The following is a 20,470-nucleotide window of genomic DNA, read 5'->3' on the forward strand; positions in this document are numbered from 1 at the left end:
TTTTTTGGTATTTGACAATTGTGTATATTCACCGCGGTGCCCTTGTCATGTTTGACGCACTGTGCCAACATTGAGAATTAAACGATTGTGTACAAAAGCCCTTTAAACGTTCATTGCCATAATAATGACGGTCTGATTATTTGGAGATCACTCAGCATATAACATTTCACGGTGAATGATTACTGCTATTTGTGTTCATGTGCTTGTGTTCATTCTGCTTTCCTGTGTATGTGCTTGGGCATTCCGAATGCCTGCATTGGTGGGGTGATGTTCGTTATTCCGAAGGTTTGTTATAGGCCTATCTCGATGTAAAAACTATCAGATCAGAGGATCTTCGTCATTTAATGAGTAGTCCTCACTTTCAATGAGGCTTGCAATCCGGGGCGAATTATAAAGTTAGATTTTAAACCAACCAACAAACGGAAAACAAGCAAAAAGCAAACGCACACACATCTTTCAGTAACTATGATTATGACTTATAATTGTGACTGATCATGACTTGCATTGTTTTTCAGTCATGTTTGTACTTTGTCAACGCTCTGATATTGATGGACTAGGCACAGCATCTCAACAAACACAAAGTGATGACACTGAAATCCATTATCACATTAAATGACAACTCATTTTGGTAGGAAATCCCTATTAACAAACACACCATGTTTTTGTGTCTTGAATGTAACAGTCACCTCATGCGCGGGAATTGGGCGACTTGAAGATAGACGCCTCACACAATGATAAAGTTAAAAAAGATGTTCATTAAACAGCCCTCCTCACAACATAATTTTCTATTAGTCTGCGAATAGTTTTGTGCTATATTAGACACACGTCATTCAAAAATCATGAACTGCCAATCATTGAGTGAATGGTTGAACATCTGGTATGTAAGAGGTGTCTAAGAGCGGGCTGCCAGTATAACTTTAAGGCTGTGCTTGTCATTCGAACTTTCTGAGTTTCGAGCTGGTCTGAGAGCGAAATTCGCCTCTCGGGCTCTGCGTCCAACTCGAGTGTTTTGTATCAAAGATTAACTTGAGTGTTTTGGATCAAAGTATTACGAGAAAGAAAAAAACATGAGAGTTCGTCTCGAACTTGCCGACGAAAAAGCATTACAAATATGAAATAGAGCTGAGAGAACGTTAGACAAACTAGAAGGAGTGGTTCAGACGAGAGACGAGTGTTAGAAATGAAATCCCACACAGGGACAAAAGCAGGAATTTGACGAATCCAATTTGAGAGGTGATCGCTCAAGAGGATCTGAGTATTTTGATCCACGACTGACTTAATGTTTTGACGTATGGTATGCGCCGTGGTACAGAAACGTGCTTTCTACAATGAGCAACGGTCGATTACACATGTCTATTAGATTTTGACGTGTATTGGTTTATATCGGCACAAAGTATCATGCTGACGTAGTTTTTGACAAAATATTGGGTAAAAACAAAACGTGAAATGGCCACACTGCAAATCAGTAACAGTTTCTTTCATCTTCGGAACACGTTTCTTTTATGACCCATCAAAAACAATAATTCATTGAGAGAGGTGCATAACCCTGAAAATTAGAAACCTCTGTCGGGAACTCCGTCAAAACCAGTGAGGCATGATGGGAGATTTAAAGTGTGACACGTGATCCAGCGTGATCACTGCAAATGGATACAAACTTTTTTTTTTTAATTCTTTATTCGAATTTCGTTCAATTTCATATCACAAAATTCACTCTCACAGAAAGAAAAACATAACATGATGCAAAAACAAACTGCATTATACACAACATAGTACAGAATAATGCTAATCTTACACTAAATAAAGACAAAATGCAGTGACACGAACATTGTGCAAAATAATGTCAAACTCACATTTTAACTCTTTTAACCAAAGAAACGAAATCCGCGAAACATACACACACACACACACACACACTTGATAATACTGTGCAGTATTCATTTATATTGAATGTGTATGCGTTGCTTGTGTTGTTTGCATCCAAGTTTAGACTCTCTTTTGATATTACGCTCTCGAGAAATAAATGCCTATTTCTTAGCGTAGATGTTATGACGCTCGAGATTTCTTTTCTCCCCTAAATAGACCTATGCATTGATTGCATTTTTCAACGTCGGTGTCTGTAGTTATGCACCCTAAGTTCATGCTCTTCTAGACCCTGGCATATGTGAACGCGTCATCATGTTTGTTACATATATGATATAATATAGGCCTATACTCACTTCCCAAATAAAGAGATGTATACATTCGGTATATGTATTTGTATTTTATCTACAGACATGATAATATAGGGCTACGTGTAGAGGACGTACGTGGCAATGATTTTTACAGTTACAGATTGATTTTCCAGGTTTTTTTGGCTTGTAAAAAGCCTTTATCTTACCTTGCATTTACATGAATAGAAGTATTGCTAATCAAAAGTAGGCTTCGAAACCTTCTATTTTTCAAAGGGTGATCTCAGTATAGGCGTGTTCATGGTGCATGCACACAATCCACACTGCAGAGGACGATTCTATAAAAGCGATCCAACCTTGCTATCAAGCCTAAACTTCTGAGAATCTATTCTGACGTCACATTCATGCTGAGGTCCACTGACCCTGAACTGTACTTTTCTTCTCCTTCCGTATTAAGTCCAGATAAAGCTTCGAACGCCTCCATTTGCTCGGTAATTCCCGTCTCAGTGGGACCACTCCATTCCTCGGCTGCTCTGCGGGAAAGCTATCGAACTCATCCCGTAAGGGCAGGGATGAGGCAATGGAGAAAAAATGCTATACACAAAGCGTGCATTGTAGCACTTGCATTGATACATAAAGATGAGGTTTTTTTTTTTTTTCTTCTTCTTCTTCTTTTCACCGAGATTTGTGACTACTGCAGTCACAAGGGCAACACCTCTAAAATGTATGCATGCCCTACAGGCTCATTATATTTCCATCTGCGAAAGGGGTGCAGTAGAAGAAGAATGCATTTTGATATGATTAGAAGTCAAAACGTCCATCCCAAGTGTAGTAAAAAGTTTTATTTTGTAAAAGCTTCAAGCGTGTCTTTAAATCACTTACTGTTTTAAGTCTACTTTCAATGCAATCGCCACTGCGATAACGTAATAGACTGCACTGAAATGATATCTTTAGATGTAGTTAGGACGTAAATATAGGCTACTCTGCTGGAAGGAAGAAAGCTCAACATCCACTTAATCTATCGATAAATCTACATTTGACCTGATTATTGGCATGCGAATAGTCCGTACAAAATTGTATATCAAACTAAAATCTCTCAAACTATCCATAATTATCATTCATCGGCAATTAGAGCAATTGGACGTTCATCTATAAATTTGCTTTTAGTATGACGATATTTAAGTAAAAAAAAAAAAGGTTATGAGCGATATAAATTGATGTTTTAGCTATACACTGCATGACGTCTTCTCTCTCCTGCTCGACCCTCTCTCTCTTCCTCTGTCTCCCATCTCTTCTTCTCTCCCTCTTTCTTTTTTGTTTCTTTTCATTTTTGATGTAGCCCAGTTATCGCTTTGTAGTATCTGTGCTGTCGTTATGTTGTTTAGGTTTAGTTATCTTCCCTATTCATCAAAACCCAAATCTGTCCCGTAAGGCTTTGTTTTCCATCTTGTATATTCTCATATTATCCTGTCTCTCCTATTACTTTACCGAGGCTAATCACAACGTTCATGACAGACACGAACGAAATGTGAATCCTGAGCGTAAATATTCCGTGACGCTATTTGTTTGAGGTCTCCGCATCTATGGATCAGATTGAGTCCTCTCACACCATCATCCCCCTGTCCAGGGAGGTCCCCTTTCTTCTCACCTCCCAGCCTCCCTGAAGCCCTATCCCATCCCACGTGTCGCTGTAACGTCCATCCACCACCTCAACCCAGAATAACTCCACCTACTATCATCATCCTCTATACCATTATTAAACTACGTTGATTATCTACCACCAGCCCTGTGCTCCACTTAATCAGTTCAATTCCATATACCACCGTTCCATACCTCTGTCAACCACCACATACCCTTCTGCAACTCCATTTCATATTGTTATCAGCCTTTTGTACCTATAAAATGAACACCACCCAGTTACAGCTCTTTGAATATGACCCCCTCGTGTGATAAGCATTTCTATCGAAAATTGGTGGTGTTGTTGTTGTCGTCGTCGTTGTTATTGTTGTTCGAGGTCCTTTTAGACTTTTTTATTTCCAGCAAACGATGAGACACGAGGCAACATCTATACCTGGAGCAAGCATCTTGATTACTGCAACTCCCCCTCGCTGTTTTTCGTTCCCCCTTTTGTTTCTCTTTTTACCATCACTGATTCCAAAACATATCTCCTTTTATCCCCTCCTTCTCACCACTAATCCAATCTAACACCCTTCCACCTATATATCATTTTCTTCTACCTTTTACCATCTTTGTAATCTAACACATTTCTCTCACCCATTTCTCAGTTCTACAACCAACCCAATCTCACACAATCATTTTCTTTTATTGTACCTCCCTTCTTCAAGTTAATTCTTCTATACCAACAATCTAATCTGAAACTTACATCATTTCCACTGTTCCTCTTTCTACTACAATACTACCTATCATCTTCTCCTCTTCTTTATCTTTCAACCTCTAGTCACATTTGACATTCCTCCTATCTTCCGTTCTTTACCTCTACGATATACAATCCTACACTAAGCTTGCATCCATGATCCTCCCATTTACCAATTCCTATAACATCCTTCCCCTCTTCCGATCCCCTCTTCTTCCATTGGTCCCTTTGCTTGTCCTCTTCCATTTCCGTCTTTAACTATTAACCCCACCACAAATTCTTCCAATTACAATCACTACCATCTACCGCCCTTCGCCGTTCTCCTCTCAAATAATACCATCCAGACCTCCAGTCAGACCAACGCTACCCCCAATAACTCCAATAGTTGTCCGTTCTCCGCTAAGTACACCCTTCCCATATCCATCCCTGTTGGTACCAAATCAACGCGCCCCTTCTCGCTCCATACCCAATCATCTCACCCCCCCCCCCAATCATTCTCCAGTTCACAACAGTTAAATAATTTTCAAGTTTTATCATGCGGCGTCGGCATCGAACCTCATCAAAAAGGCAACGACGTCCCCTTGAGAGGGGTCACGTTCGAGGTCAAGGGTCACATGAAATCGAATACCTGGATGCCCGGGGCTTGATGAGATAACGAACGTCAAATTAAACCCAGAAATTTCGTTATACCGCCGCCACGCGATGATGCCCCGAAATTTCGTTTCGAGGAGAGATTAACAGGTTCGGTTAACACTGGCATATTTCCGTCTCCCTAGCGAAATATGAAGGCAGGTAAGCTGATCGCATGTTTGTCTCAGGGTAAATCCACTGAGAAACTGCAATACTAGTATGCGACAAAGATGTCTTACTGAAAAAATCGAAACGGTTCTCCCCTACTTTGATGAAATGGAGGGGTGGGGAGGACTTCAGATTCTTGCACAGAATGACAGATTTTTTTTTTATATAAATGATAACCAACCACACACATACACAAACATGATGGTCAACTAGTCAGATCTATGACAGACTCGCCATGTCCATGCATGGATGTCTGATGTTCAAATAATGCAAATCTCACATTGACTATATTGACTCAAACACCACGCAACAGCGCGGTTCTCTTGTCGTTCACTGTAACTCGTATACGATCTCGAAAGTCATGAACACAATAAAAACGAATTCGATGATATCTCTCTTGCGTGGAGTTTGTAATATTACATTGCATATCATTCATATTCGATCTTAAAAGAGACCCATCAATGATATTTATGACACGCTCTTGTACTGTAGAATAAGCGTATTGCTACTAAACCTGATCATGATGCTGATGGAATCCACAATGCCGAACGATGTGTCTTGTTGCAGAAAGTCTGGAGCGAACGGGTTAGCAGTGAAGGTGATTGTATACTTAATCAAGGAGTTCACTGGAAAAAAAATTACTTTTATAAAAACAAGTAACGCCAATGATACTAGTAAGGCTATAAATTTGCAATAGACCCGTATCAATAATATATATATGATGAACATCAGCGGTAGTAGCGGTATAGCGCTGTACAACAGTAGCGAAAGCAATACGGGGAGTTGGAGTTCGTTACTGTCTTCGTTGTATTCGTAGTTATGAAAACAAGTACCATTGTGAATCAGGACTGTTAGCTTTGTGCAACCTCCGTTCAAGAATATACTGACAATATTTGTTCAGCCACACAGGCAGCGTTGAATGCGTGTGTCATCCATCTTATTCCACTGTTGCTATGGTTACGAACCAAGCGTGATGCACACGTGTTCTGATCAGAACCCACTAGCGATTTCTTGTCTTTCTTTCTGACTTCTGGAGTATCTAATGATAATAATAACAAAAATATATGGTTTTATTTACAAAGGCAATTTGCTTGCGAGCGCTCTGTGCTTGACAATGTTCTAGACTTGCCAAAGGTAGCCATATTTTTACCTCTGGGTCAAAAGAAATACTGCGGGTAAAACATCTGTATCCAGTCATCTATATATAGCGTTAAAGTCAGTGACCTCATTCCGTGCCTTTGCCCTCGAAATGTTAACGTTTCGAAAATCTTAAGACAAGAGAAAACAATCGTGAATCGATCGACTTCTAACTGTAAATGATGAAATATCAGAAGCAAGTCCTTCAGTAGTGTTGTGAGCCAGAAATGTTCAACGTTTCGAACATAACTACACTCACTTTGGACCAAATAAGAGGCAAAGCTCAATAGATCCTTCCCACCGCCTGATGATGAATTCGACTTGAGAAGCACTCAGAAGTCAGATGATATCAAAGCATACAGAAAGCTGATTAACCCTCTGCATACCACATTAATTCCATGTCTATATCTTAGTGTGTGAAATTCGTGCACGTTTGACTCACTGACACAGAAATGGTTAACTCCTAACAAGTAAAACAATTAAACCAAAACAGTGTCCCGTTATGACAATAATTACAACGCTCTGTTGTTTTTGCTTTGCGTTGCTTTTTCGTATGTCAATTCTTGTAATTCCTCTCTCTGGTTAAAGTTCTTTTATCTATACGTATTTAACATTTTCCCTTTTCTGTGGCATTTTCTTCCTGTTTGCTCTCTTTTCCAGTTCTGTTCATTTCACAGCTGAACAAAGTTTTTCTCCTTATTTTGCTTCGTTATCCATTGGTCCTTCTTGCTGTTTTCTCTTTTTGAGCGTATTGACTTTTCGTTTTATTCGCGATTCTTCTCTTTCGACGTGAGGAAATTGGTATTTGCGATATCGGTCCTATACCGGTGTTTAAACGTGGTGAATGGTGACTCCTTCTTTCGTTCTTTTTATAGTCACACAATATTGTTGAGGGAAATCTAACAAATGCCAACTGTATTTAACTCCCTAAAATCTTGAGACCCGAAACCTGGTGAAACTTCCCTAAATTGTCAACAAAGACTGGGAGGTATACATACACTATAGGCTCACATCTCCGTTAGAGCTACAATTCTAGACTCAGCTACTCATTTAAGTCACACACTTAAGACGTGTTTGCATTCGTATTCGCTTTCTTGGAGCCGTATAAAAGACTCACCGTCTCGCTCTTTAACAAAGTCATTCAACTGACCAGTTGCAGTAAACATTGCACGCACATATTCTGGCCATTCTTCTGTCCCTTTCTTTTGCTTCCATTCAGAGAGAATTCGTTTAGATCTTCAACTCCCCCCCCCCCCCCCTCCACACTCTATTGCTGTTCTTAATCTGTACTCTATGCTGTAGAGATCCATTCCAGCTTCGGGTAAACAGGTAACTGAAAGCGAAGAGAGTTTAATAGGTCTTCATAAATACCATGCCTTTTGTGAGCATGGCGAAAGTATGTTTGAATCGGGAGGTTTAACAACGGGCTCTTGACTAAACCGTAATCTTCAACCACAACAACATCACTAATAGACCATAGCAACGCCCAATGATGTCTACACAATTCAGTTCGTAATGTTGCGGTTAGAATCTGTGCAACTCTTATTGAATTGGATCACAGTCGTGAAATGAGGAGTAAATACATCAAGTATCTTATACCTCACCATCCGCTTTTACACTTCTCAGATTTTCTTATGTACCCCTTCGCAGTCTTTCGAGGGAAGGAAACAATTAATATCGTTCATCACGCAATGCATATTGTGTTAATAGTCAAGACAATTATGTGCACAGTGCACTTGATATACGGTGCATCTGATGAGACGATGATTTCCATACGAGATCCAGCTCTAGTTCCTAAACTCTCGCTTTAAAAAGGACATTAAAAATAACAGCAATAGTCCGTCTATTAAATGCGTGACCAAAATAAACTGTTTATGACATGGAAGCGGAAGGTACAATGTCCATAACTTTAGTAGTTTCTAAGAGCTAAGAGCTACTCAACCAGCTAACGTATTATGACCCACTTAATCTGCCAATCAAACATACGCAGTGAAATACATGTTATGCTATTATTGTTATTGCAATATCGAAGATATTCTATTCGTTATGTCTTAACCTTGAGACGACACAAAGACGGATAATTTTATGTTGAATTTACATTGCATTAAAATAATATTTGTGTGTTTTTTGTCTTTTTTTTTTGCTTTAATCTCTACATGCAATACGTATATACTTATCTAGAACACAAGAAAAACAACCTAACAGAAACAAGATTAAAATAATACAAATGTGGTTATTCCTTCACAAAAACCCCTACCAGCATTACTTTGTGTCTTTGAATCATGATTTAGACTGGTGTATATACACAAGGGTAAAGCTGCTTTTAGAAGGATATAATAGATAGATATATATATATATATATATATATATATATATATATATATATATATATATATATATATATATATTCCTTCAGATGGGACCAGGTAACTAAAGGGATATATATATATATATATATATATATATATATATATATATATATATATATATATATATTCCTTCAGATGGGACCAGGTAAAGGGATACAACATTTTATATACCTGTATAATTTACCTTTCGTTTGTGTGTTAGAGACAGAAGGGCTTAACTGAGGTCTGTCAGAGAGCGAGGTTGAGAAATTCGATTCAGCTTTACAATTTAATCAGTCAGAGCTGGTTGGCTTCCTTACTTTCACTTGAAATTGTCTGCCAAGAACTAAAGATAGTCTGAAGTGAGATTAGCATATCAGTGCTATCTGGCGATGGATGAGAGCATTCACAATATCTCAGTCATTATTCGGTTATTATCCTCACTGCTAGGGCTGGAAGTCAAATTAAGTACGTTCCAATAAAACGTATCGGCGCTCATTGAAATACAAAGAAAGCCACTTTGGACTGGAACGTCTGATGCTCCTTACGTCACTGAAGATAGGAAGACACGCAATACTGAGGATTGACAAGATAAGGGATAGAAGTATAAGTAGCTGTCTAGCAGCTCCATGGTAAGTGCTAGCAATTAATGCGTGCTCCTTTGACAAGTCCTTTACCAAATTTCCAACAAATGTTCAAATTGAATGAAAAACAGCAAAACAGTCGACAGGGAATTGACTCATCTGAGATTCCTTATGTTCAATTTAAGTTGCCTGTTAGATGCTTTTTGAGAACACTGAAAACGTTGGGCTCATAATGCTAATCAAAGCTGTGTATTCAATGCTGCGGTGTATTCGTTGCATTGATTACGTAATTGCCATGTAGATTGAACCTATTTCTGTTCAAGATTGCCTGACATCAGAATGTTTTGAAGGATGTTTCAGCACGATTTGTCTGGACCGACCCGCAAAACGGTTTGATTTGATTACGTCTGTAAATATTTCGCACCCTAATCATCCCATTTGTTTGCTTTCACGAGGACCTTAAATGAATAACCTGCACAAACGAATGGTTGCATGAGAAGGATCGTTTGCAATAACGTCACAATGCAGTCATGGTGAACGGAGGGGGGAGGGGGGGGGGTGGTGTTTTTCAGAAGTGACCAATATTTGCGTTGCTTGTGCACACATAGGCATGGTTCAGTTGGAGGACAATACGAATGAGTTCGGGTCAGGAGGGGGTTTGTCCATGCAGGGCCTGTCATGTCATATCAACCCTCTCCTTTTCCTAAAGAAATCTGAAATCTTTCCTCCAAAATATTTGTTCTTCTCGTAATGGCACTATTATGATTATACGCACAATGGCTCGGCTCGGACATTTGACACGATTGTATTTATACTGTTGATCAGTCTGATGAAAATAACAAGTCAACCCTCATTGACATAAAAATCTGATGTAATCATTGCTTTTATCGAAGTCGAATGCAAATCGTCTTGATTTTGTATCATCAAGAAATAATGTCCTTTTAAGTTAATCACATATTTGTTTCAACTGTTGCACCCAAAACAATATTCAATGACTTTTTCAAATAAAAGATGACTTCAAAATTCATCAAGTTGCAAAGGAAAATGCAAATGTAAAGTGGGAGTGGCAGTTGCAAAGTAAAATGCACGCAGTGGAAGTGGCAGATTTGGACAAGCAGTCGATCAACATCGAGTCGATAGTTTGCTGTGCTAGAGTGTACTGACACCAGTAATCAGCTGGAAGCGCGCTCGATTAATCGTGAAGAAAAGAACTTGATGCTGTGCCCCAATTTTGAAAGAATGTCAACGGGGTGCAGCTATCCCTTTGTCCCTTGTAAGGTTATTGAACTCACTCGCGAATTCTTCTCCAATACCTTTGATTCAAAGAAATGTGGAACTATGGTTACATTACACTGCACGTTTCGACTCATCGAATCCACTGAAATAAACAACCACATGATTATGTTAACCAGAAGATAGTCTATGATAATCAGTCGGTGACTTGTTAGTGACATTAAGAAACATACCTGTCGGTCTGTTGCATGCAGGTGAAAATTCGAAGAAATTTTGGAAGGGTTGAGTAGTGAAAATGCCTTCTTTCTGTTCCAGCGCCTTTTTTCTCTTCTTGTTTCCCATTTTGTCCCCCTTTTATTTTCGTTTTTGGAACTACAAAACACATGATTCAAACAAACTACTATAATTAATTTGTTGCAGGTCATCAAGAGGATACATGAGACGTATGGTGATGATTTGACAGCGGTCGGCTGCTCTCCTTAAACCTGTTCAGAACATTCAAGCATTGATCTCAAAATACGTACAATGCCATCAGCTAGCGGAAGAAGAGTAGAAAATGTGCATTTTAGTTATATGCCTTTAAAAGCAAGGATCATACATTGATAATCTTCATAACTGGCTTTGCCTTCGTGACAAAGGACCAGGAAAAAAAATCAGTATTTCTGAAGTAGCCTCATAGTGCTTTCGCGATCAGACCGATATCCTAACCGGAAGCTACAAAAGTAAAAAAATAAAAAAATTAAAAAAAATAAAAAAGACAAAATAAAAACAAAACAAAGCAAAAAAAAAAAAAACTTAATGACTTCGTGAATGAAAATGAACAAAAGTGAATAAAATAGAAATAAATGAATAACCTATGATGATAAAATAGAAACAAGCATTTAAATATACAAAAATTTAAATACTGCTATAGACCGAATAACCCAACACAAGCATAGGTTGCAACGCAGTGTTTCACCTATTCAGTGTTGCTCATGTTTGCAGATACATAAGCTACCCGTTCCCCATTCTGCTTCAGTGTCCTTGAACCAATGTAAAGTACCTCGGGTAAAAGAATATAAGAAAAATAATAATAAAGTCATGTACAAACTGGATTACTGTGAGGTTGATAGCATGATGTCAGGGGACCACCTACCTCAAAAACCTAACATCGCCACGTAGGAAGTACAGGTGACTCACTGCTTTAGTTTAATGAAGCTCTAACAGTTGCTTAATTTCATCATTATTCAAACCACTGGGACATCTCCGTAATATATAGTCACCAAGGATAAGGAGAGAACAGATGCAAACTCGTTTTGACAAAACGTTACGCTTTTCCTCGTTGCCCTGTCGTTATATAAATATGAAGTAAGTGAAATTATCTTATTCAACGCGGAACAGTCACAACTTCAACCGTTCATTCTATCAATATCGTGATAATTCAATTTTTTTTGCTAGTTCTGTGTTGAGATGAAGTCATGAGAATGTACGTCTTTTATTTTTTGTGGTTAAAATTCCTGAAGGAATACACCTCATAGCCGTGACTTTTCTGACCACAAACTAAACTCGCATTGATGTGTTGATGGAAGAACTCTGCTTTGAATATCACGACGTAATTACTTGCTCACGCTATGATGCTCTCTTGTGTATGTTAATCTATGAAAGTTTAAAATCATCGAAATTGCCCGTAAGCTGCCTTGGTATCATATTAATGTCTACCTTGAGATTTTCAACAGGACGCAAACCGGAGCATGGCCGGATACCAGTCATGGCTGAGATGCCTTGTCCATCGCTCCTTATAATTCGGTGGAATCAACCAATTATTGCGGGATCCTTGAGGAACGTCAGCGGCGTGAGTATATATATATATATATATTATATATGTTTTATATATATATATATATATATATATATATATATATATATTTTATATGTATATATATATGTGTGTATATATACATATATATATATATATATATATATATATATATATATATATATATATATATATATATATATATATATTATACCGTATGTCCCAAAAAAAAAATTACAACGGGGCCCTACGCAATGATACCTTTAAAAATATTGCATCAATCTAAATACAAATTCAGGGTATGAAACTATAACTCATTGCCCACATCTTACAGAAAATCCCATTCGATTTGCTTCAGTGGTCAAAGAGAAATGAGGAATTTTGTAGAGGATGTCGGGAATCTCTTTTGTCCAAGTTCTGTCTATTGTTCACACACAAAATCATCGAAGTGCTAAACTTGGAAGAATCAGACTCATGACATGCTTTACTACAATCCCCATTTCTCTGTGACCGCTTAACCAAATCGAATGGGGATTTCTGCAAAATAGAGCTAAGATGTTATATTTTAAGACCCTAAAGTAGCATTGAAAAAAAATAATCATATTGGATGTTATCAATGCGAAAATCTGATTGTAATTTTTGTGGGACATACTGCAGTATTTCCTTCATAAAATTTTCGAATTGATAACATCCAACATGATCGACCTGTCTAAGTGCTACTTCGGGCCCTTGAAATATAACATCTTAGCTCTATTTTGCAGAAAACCTCATTCAATTCGGTTAAGCGGTCACAGAGAAAAATGTGGATTGTTGTAAAGCATGTCATGAGTCTATTTCTTCCAAGTGCGTGAATAATAGACAGAACTTGGACAAAAGAGATTCCCGACATCCTCTACAAAATTCCTCATTTCTCTTTGACCACTGAAGCAAATCGAATGGGGTTTTCTGTAAGATGTGGGCAATGAGTTATAGTTTCATACCCTGAATTTATATTTAGATTGATTCACTATTTTTAAAGATATCATTGCGGGGGGGTCCCGTTGTAATTTTTTTGGGGACATACTGTATATATACATATATATATACATATATATTATCTCATAATTCCGAATGTATAACCTATTAACGCGCAGACGATGACTGAATAGGTTTGACTTCTTTAAACGTCCCGATTTGGAAGTTGGCCAGATGACCCTTAACGGGGTTTTCATCGTGGTATAGCCTAACAATACAAACACTAAGTTTGGTCGTCCTGTCCTTGGTACAGGCGCATTCCCAGAGCACGATGAAATGAATGAGGATTTGGGGGCTTGTGGAGTCGTGGAAAGAAAAGGGATCAGTTCTTCTTACGCGTGATTAATGATGAAAGGATGACATTCGTCTCTCGTCGGGGAACATTTCGTGGCATGCATCGAGATCATCGCGGTATATTACCAACGAGCTAACCGTCACAAATGTTAATCACGTCGATTTCGAACGGTTAAAGATCAACTCATCTGGTACCGAGATTAATGCCATCATGCTTTGTCGACGGAGAGATTTGACAGGGGTACAAGATGGGGTAATGGATTAGATGATCAGTAGCTGAGCTATAGGATTAGATGATCAGTAGATAGGCTATTGGATTAGGTGATCAGGAGTCTATAGGTAAAACCCCAGCAAGGGCATTGAAACAGTTTTCGCTGGGTAGCCCCCCCCCCCCCCTCCCAAGAAAACAAACAAACAAAACAAAACAAAACAAAACAAAAACAAAACAAAAAAGGAAGAAAAACAAAAACAAAGAAAAGTACAAAAGCTTAACGAACCAAAGGAAATAGCAATGGAAGAAACATACAAGAAGAGGAAAAGCCATACAAGAGCATCACGAAAAAGAACCAAAAGAAGAAGAAGAATTAATAGAGATTAGTTGGGAAAAAATCAGGAAGACGTAGAACGAGGAATCAGCATGGATGAAGCTTTAAGTGAGACATCAGGAACTGTTATGTAGGCTACATACAATCGTTATATTAGCTGTGTTGCCCTGCAGGGCTTTCTTTGGCATAGTGGCCTGCATACCTACACGTCGTAGAATAGATAACAGGTACTTAATGGCAAGATATTAAATTTCTGACGAGAACAATAAATTTATGACCCTAAACGAAATTTCTGACGAGGACGATATTTTACGACCCTAAACGAAATTTAAGTGCTTATTTTCCAAATTAACAAAAAGTGACACATTCATTGCGATGCTGACTTGGCGGATGACGTTAAATCATTCACAATGATAGATTAATGTATCGATTTCAAGCAATTATATGTATCAAGCGCGATACATTTCAGACGTGGTTGAGCAATTTACGGCATTTCAGAGACGGACTGATATCATTGTCGCAGGAAATTATCGTAAAAGATTACCATACCGGATTCCAAAAACAAAATGACTTGAGAAATGTGATACTTCATTTTCAAGTGGCAGGGTATCAACTGCCACTTTTCGACGTGCTAAATCATATCACTGTATCACCTGAGGTGATTACATCCAGCCAGGGAACATTAGTCTTCGGGGCCTGTACCAGTCACGAGTATACTGCAGTGGGTGGGAATCGCGTGGAATGAAACCTTACAAACGCCCTTTTAGACATTCTATCCACATACTCACTTCAGACTAAGGAGATTGTCAGTGGCTGGGTTGGTTATCTCAATCTGTCTAATGCGATATGGACGGATGAAAAGGATGCCACTATTCGCTTATTAACAACGTCAACAACAATACCGACGCTACCACAAAACCTATAATTTGTGGGGGAAATGACATTGATACACACCCACGTCCGACGTCAACAATTATTTCGTTTGTGCAAAAAGCATAACCAGCGAGGTAATATTCCAACAAAGGCCCGTCCAGGGACAATAGTCAAATGATAGTAATGCGTTGAAAGGACAACAGACCAGACGACAAATCATCGTTAAAAATTTTGTTAGTTTCTATACGGATATCGACATTGCCTTTTCACCGGCAGACGAACGTACCACGGGAAACCGCACAAACACTGGTATTAATAAACATATAAACCATGCAAACCTACCTACATCAAAATAATCTTGACAATACTGCCGGCTTATTTATATATATATTTCTCGGACCATTTAACCTCTGTGAACGTCAGATTATGCCTGTATAGGGTAACAACATCCGTCACAGGTATCTTTCAGTTGCAATCACGTAATGACCAGACATCTCGCGCCATTACCGTCTCATTCATCACATCGGGATGTACAGCAGACTAATTACACCATCTATCCCCCAAGGAATAAACATGAAATCAACTCTACCCTCACCCTATAACCATCTTGCTTTTGTTTATTCTAAGTATTTTGCAAATTCAAAGCTGCATGGGTCAATGTGAATGGAATGAATCTTAAACCATTGCTAATTTTACCTTTCACAACGTTTACCCTAAAAATGTGTGATGATCTTATCAATATTGCAAGAGGATAGGGCTATGTTTCGATTCAAGTTCCTTAGGCATATAAACTTCTGCAGAGGGTGACTAAACTCTATTACCAGAACTTGTATATTCCACAGGGATTTTTTCCTTAAATTGTAAATATAAACATCATTTAATGACCTTTAGAGGACATCAGGAATGCGACTGAATGTCAATGTGGAAGGGGGGGGGGTCACAAAGGATTTCAGATTATCTCAAAGTTAAAATCAACTTCAAAATTATGGAATAGGATGTGTATGTCTTAAGTACTATTGTTACTTTCAAAAGAAACTGAGCGTTTCAGAGACTTTTATGCAGCCACTAATTTCTTATACCAAAGAAACTTAATTCAAAGGCGTTTATCTATCAATTTTGAGAACAATGATTCTCAAAACATTCATTGAAACTGAACAGGGAAACCAATGGATTCCATAATAAGTGCGATGATCCTATGTGAAACACCCTCTTATCCGATGTTATCAGCAAGCCGGATGTTGGGCCGTCTATAACCTGAACTGGATATTGATTACAATACATGTAGGCCTTCCCGGTACCATTGAAGTTGATCGTTCCCTAACCCAGGCAACTCCCATCTCACCCCTCATTGTATAGATGAGAAAATAAAAAATGACGCAAATGAAGAATTAAAATGAAGAAGAGATATAGATAATAAGGTGAAGATGTCTGGATATATGACCACGATGGCAACGGTGACAACAAACAAAGACAAACAAAATAAGCCGATCTAATCTGACAGCTTACCTCGAGGTCGGGGTCGGGCGTCGAGCATTCTACCCACTCGGTTCTCCGCTGGTCTTGCGGGGACATCGTACCCCACGCTTCGCCTAGGCACAGCGAGAGCACCATCAGGACATTGACCAGGGCCAAAGCCGACAAGAAATCCACACTTACATGGATCATCGTTGGAACTATAAATGTCTATTCCGATTGTACGAATCCACGGTGATATCAGCTCAATTGGAGACCCTGCCGACCCCCGAAATTGCTTTCTGTCAGACCTGTACATGCACCTTGTTGCCTTTGGGGTGCATGGCAGCAGACGGTTTCTACCGATATCTTTCCTCGTGGTATCGATCGATTCTCGTTGATCGCGGGCCGAATGTGCGCCACAGCCCACAAATCGTCTACATACGATAGTCTGCTGGAGTGTGACCACTCTGAACGAATTCTCTTTGTGTGTATCACAATCGCACTCGTTATTTATCTCGTCTACAGTTTGACAGTTATGCATGCATCGATTAAAGAGCTCCCATCGGAAAGAGATAGAGAAAAACGCGATGATAATGTGACATAAAGACAGATTCATTAAGTTGTCACTTACAATGATGACTAATAGTAGAAGAGGGAAGGTCGCCTTTTATCAACCCAAGAAAAAAAAAGTGCAAGATGGTATTTTAACAGCTGGTATGCCCGTCAGGCATATCGGCGGTACTGAATATGAAGGGGAAGAGCTGCCGCTACAGGTATATCACACAACCTGCTGTTTGACTCGAAATTTTCCAGGTGAGATGCGCCGATGAATTGTGCTGATATCTAGTAATCCACCGACTTAATAAGCGTCCCACTTCAGGACATATATCATGTAAACTATGTGCATATATTTAGAATTCACTACCTGAGGTATGGTGGAAATCTATTTGAGGGCGATGTGAGGTGACTTGGAATAGTGTAATGTGCTGTGCAAGAACGGGCAAAGTTCTTAATATAGCGCGTGGTATGATAAAATTGTCCGTTGAATAGAATGGGATGATGCAAAAACACTGATAAGACTACAACCGTATAAATGCGTATTTGGGCATTTTGATGATAATCACAATAAGAAGTCTTATCTACGGAGGATAGCTTCTTCACGGTGAACACAATTCCCTCAGAGGACTCCGTCATAATTCCGAGCCGCTTGCCATCTTATACTCTTTGGCCAAGACAGGTATGGTGGATATATTTATTGACATAATAGTGAGAAAAATACGTTGAAAAAATGTTGTGTAAGGATGTGAGCGCTATAGGCACAAGATTCGAACCCAGAGTCTGTCGTATACAGTGATGAAGAGCCCTATCCACTTAAAATGATTATCCCTTTATAGTCATGACAAGTAACAGGAACCACCCCATCAAAAGTATTTACAGTACTATATATGTCATTACTTTTTATTATAAGGTGTTCATGAAGTGCATGAATTGCATTAAAAAACAAACATTGATATCAACGCTTTGTTGCCATTTGGGGAGTTAAGCACTCCCTTGATGGTACCGACGAACTGGAAAATAAAAAGTGTTATAATTTTAGTAATTGAAATGAAACAGCGGCAGTATCACTTACAAGTTAGTGGTGTTGGTGTTGTTGTTGTTGTTGTTGGTGGTGGTGGTGGTGGTGGTGGTGGTGGTGGTAGTGGTACAGTTAATCATGCAAATGTAGAAGTAGAAGTTGTAGTAGTACAGGGCACTCCTATCATAACGAACAATATAACGAAATTCTCATTACAACGAAGTAAAATTTTAGGTTGCAAAATCATCATCTACACGCATTTATCTTTTTATACTCAATTATTGTTCGGTGATAATGATAATATTTCGATATAACGAAAGAAAACCGCCGGTCCCGGCGACTTCGTTAGAACGGGAGTGCATTGTAGTAGGAAAAGGAGTAGAAGTAGTAGTAGTTTTGAGTAGTAGTAGTAGTAGTATACTATACGCGTACAACTATAGCTCTTATTGCAGCAGTCGTATATCAAAATGATTAATGATGACAATAATGGTAGTTGTTGTTGCTGGTGTCGTGTGTGATCGAGTTGTGTACGTGTGTATAAAATGCAGGGAGGTATAAGTGTATGCATATGTATAATGTTTAGTAAGAGTGGTAGCAAACATAAGTGTACACATATGTAAAGACTTATGTGCATTAATTGTCTCTGGGCAGATGAACAGAAAGAAGGGGGTGGATAAAATCCCATACACGATTGGGACCTCGGCACCCTTCGTAGATATGACCCAAGACGATATATATTACCCAGTTCATATACGATGGACTGTACAAAGGCCTGGGGTCAAATCGTTTCCAAAAACCACAAAGGATTAATCGTACGGGACACTTGGAATGAAACACTGTTGGTTATTCGTTGTCGAGGCTATCAGGAATTTTTGACCGATATAGTTATGGTCTGTCTTCATCAGAGAATACCACAGTCTGTATGCATAGAAATGCTCGATTTTATATGAAAATGTTGATGTAGTGGGATATATCAGATTTCAGTGGTGCTCATTTCTTTTCACTTGTTTTGTCTTTGTTCTTTCGTGTTCGTCCTTTCTTTTCCCACTTTCGTATCAGAGTCTACCGCCTCTTTGTGCTACAATTATGGTCTATATTTTCTCCTTCTCCTCCTCCTTCTTCTTCTTTTATTCTCCGTCTTCTTCTTCATCACTAAAACTGGTTTCCATGGAGACAAGTCTAGTCTACAGGTTTCCGTGCAAATTTCGGAGGCCGCGCCCTCAGTAACGAAAACATGGAAGATATATCACTTCTCAACTAGAATGGGGATTATAGAGCAGACGAATACACAGGTATGAGGTATTAAAGCTGAGACGCCGACGTCGAAGAAAACCCCTATCAAGCAACGTCACATGTTATTTAGTCATGGTGGATTGGTATTCCTTAGATTTGGTAGAAATTTAATTTTTTTTTCTTCTAAAGTTAGGGTAATTTTCAGGAAATTCGTGTGCTCTGATAGCATTATATATATATATATATATATATATATATATATATATATATATATATATATATATATATATATATATATATATATATACCATAATGCGAAAGTGCAAGGACTGTAATCATTAGCCCAATAATAATAAATGAAAACCAAAGGTCAGTGTTAGCGTACGAAAGAAGAATTGTATTTGATCATAAGAAACACCAATAATCTCGGGTAATTACACTTATACGATATTCATAGTGAACTTTCCATTTTGTGTTTACATCTTTTCAAGTTCAAGTTGATTTATTTCATTTCCAACAAACAAATAATTATCAGAAATACGATGAAAAACTCGTATATAAAGATGTCAGGAAATCAGTACCACAATGCGATGACCAGAATAATATTGCAAAAGAGATACAGGTAAATTATCAACAAAGATACAATTAACTGTTACGTCACTGTGGTAAAGGCAGAAACAAAATTGCTGGAAATGGAGGGGACTGCTAAAAAAAACAGAGCTTGTAGAATGCAGTCCCCTCATTAAAAAAAAAAAAAAAATCTAATTGCAAAAAAAAAAAAAAAAGAAGAAGAAAGAAGAAGAAGAATTTCATTAAGCCTTCCAAAAACTGCCAGAATGGCCCGAGTCTGCGAGCCAATAACACTCTACTGCCCTCTATTGCTGACGACAAGAAAGCTTCAAGGCAAAGTTGTCGTGTCACCTTTGAACGACATGGCAGTACACTAAACGGAACGTGATTCTTTTCCACTACGTATCAACAGGAAATCGGCTATTACAACACTTCTCGCGTTAAAAACACGAGGGAAGCATACTACATGTAGT

The 20,470-nt window shown here is 38.5% G+C and overlaps 1 protein-coding gene across 1 annotated transcript in view; it reads right to left on the minus strand.

Annotated features, from left to right (window-relative positions):
• Positions 1 to 16,944, minus strand: part of LOC140238911 (WAP four-disulfide core domain protein 1-like) — a 51,477-nt gene extending 34,533 nt beyond the window's left edge. The window contains exon 1 of the mRNA XM_072318808.1: positions 16,670 to 16,944. Within this exon, the coding sequence (XP_072174909.1) occupies positions 16,670 to 16,828 (159 nt within the window). The 5' untranslated portion in view covers positions 16,829 to 16,944. The remainder of the gene's footprint in view (positions 1 to 16,669) is intronic.
• Positions 16,945 to 20,470: the final 3,526 nt, after the last annotated feature.

Source organism: Diadema setosum, chromosome 15 (genome assembly GCF_964275005.1).
Source record: "Diadema setosum chromosome 15, eeDiaSeto1, whole genome shotgun sequence".
Classification (NCBI taxonomy): Eukaryota; Metazoa; Echinodermata; class Echinoidea; order Diadematoida; family Diadematidae; genus Diadema; species Diadema setosum.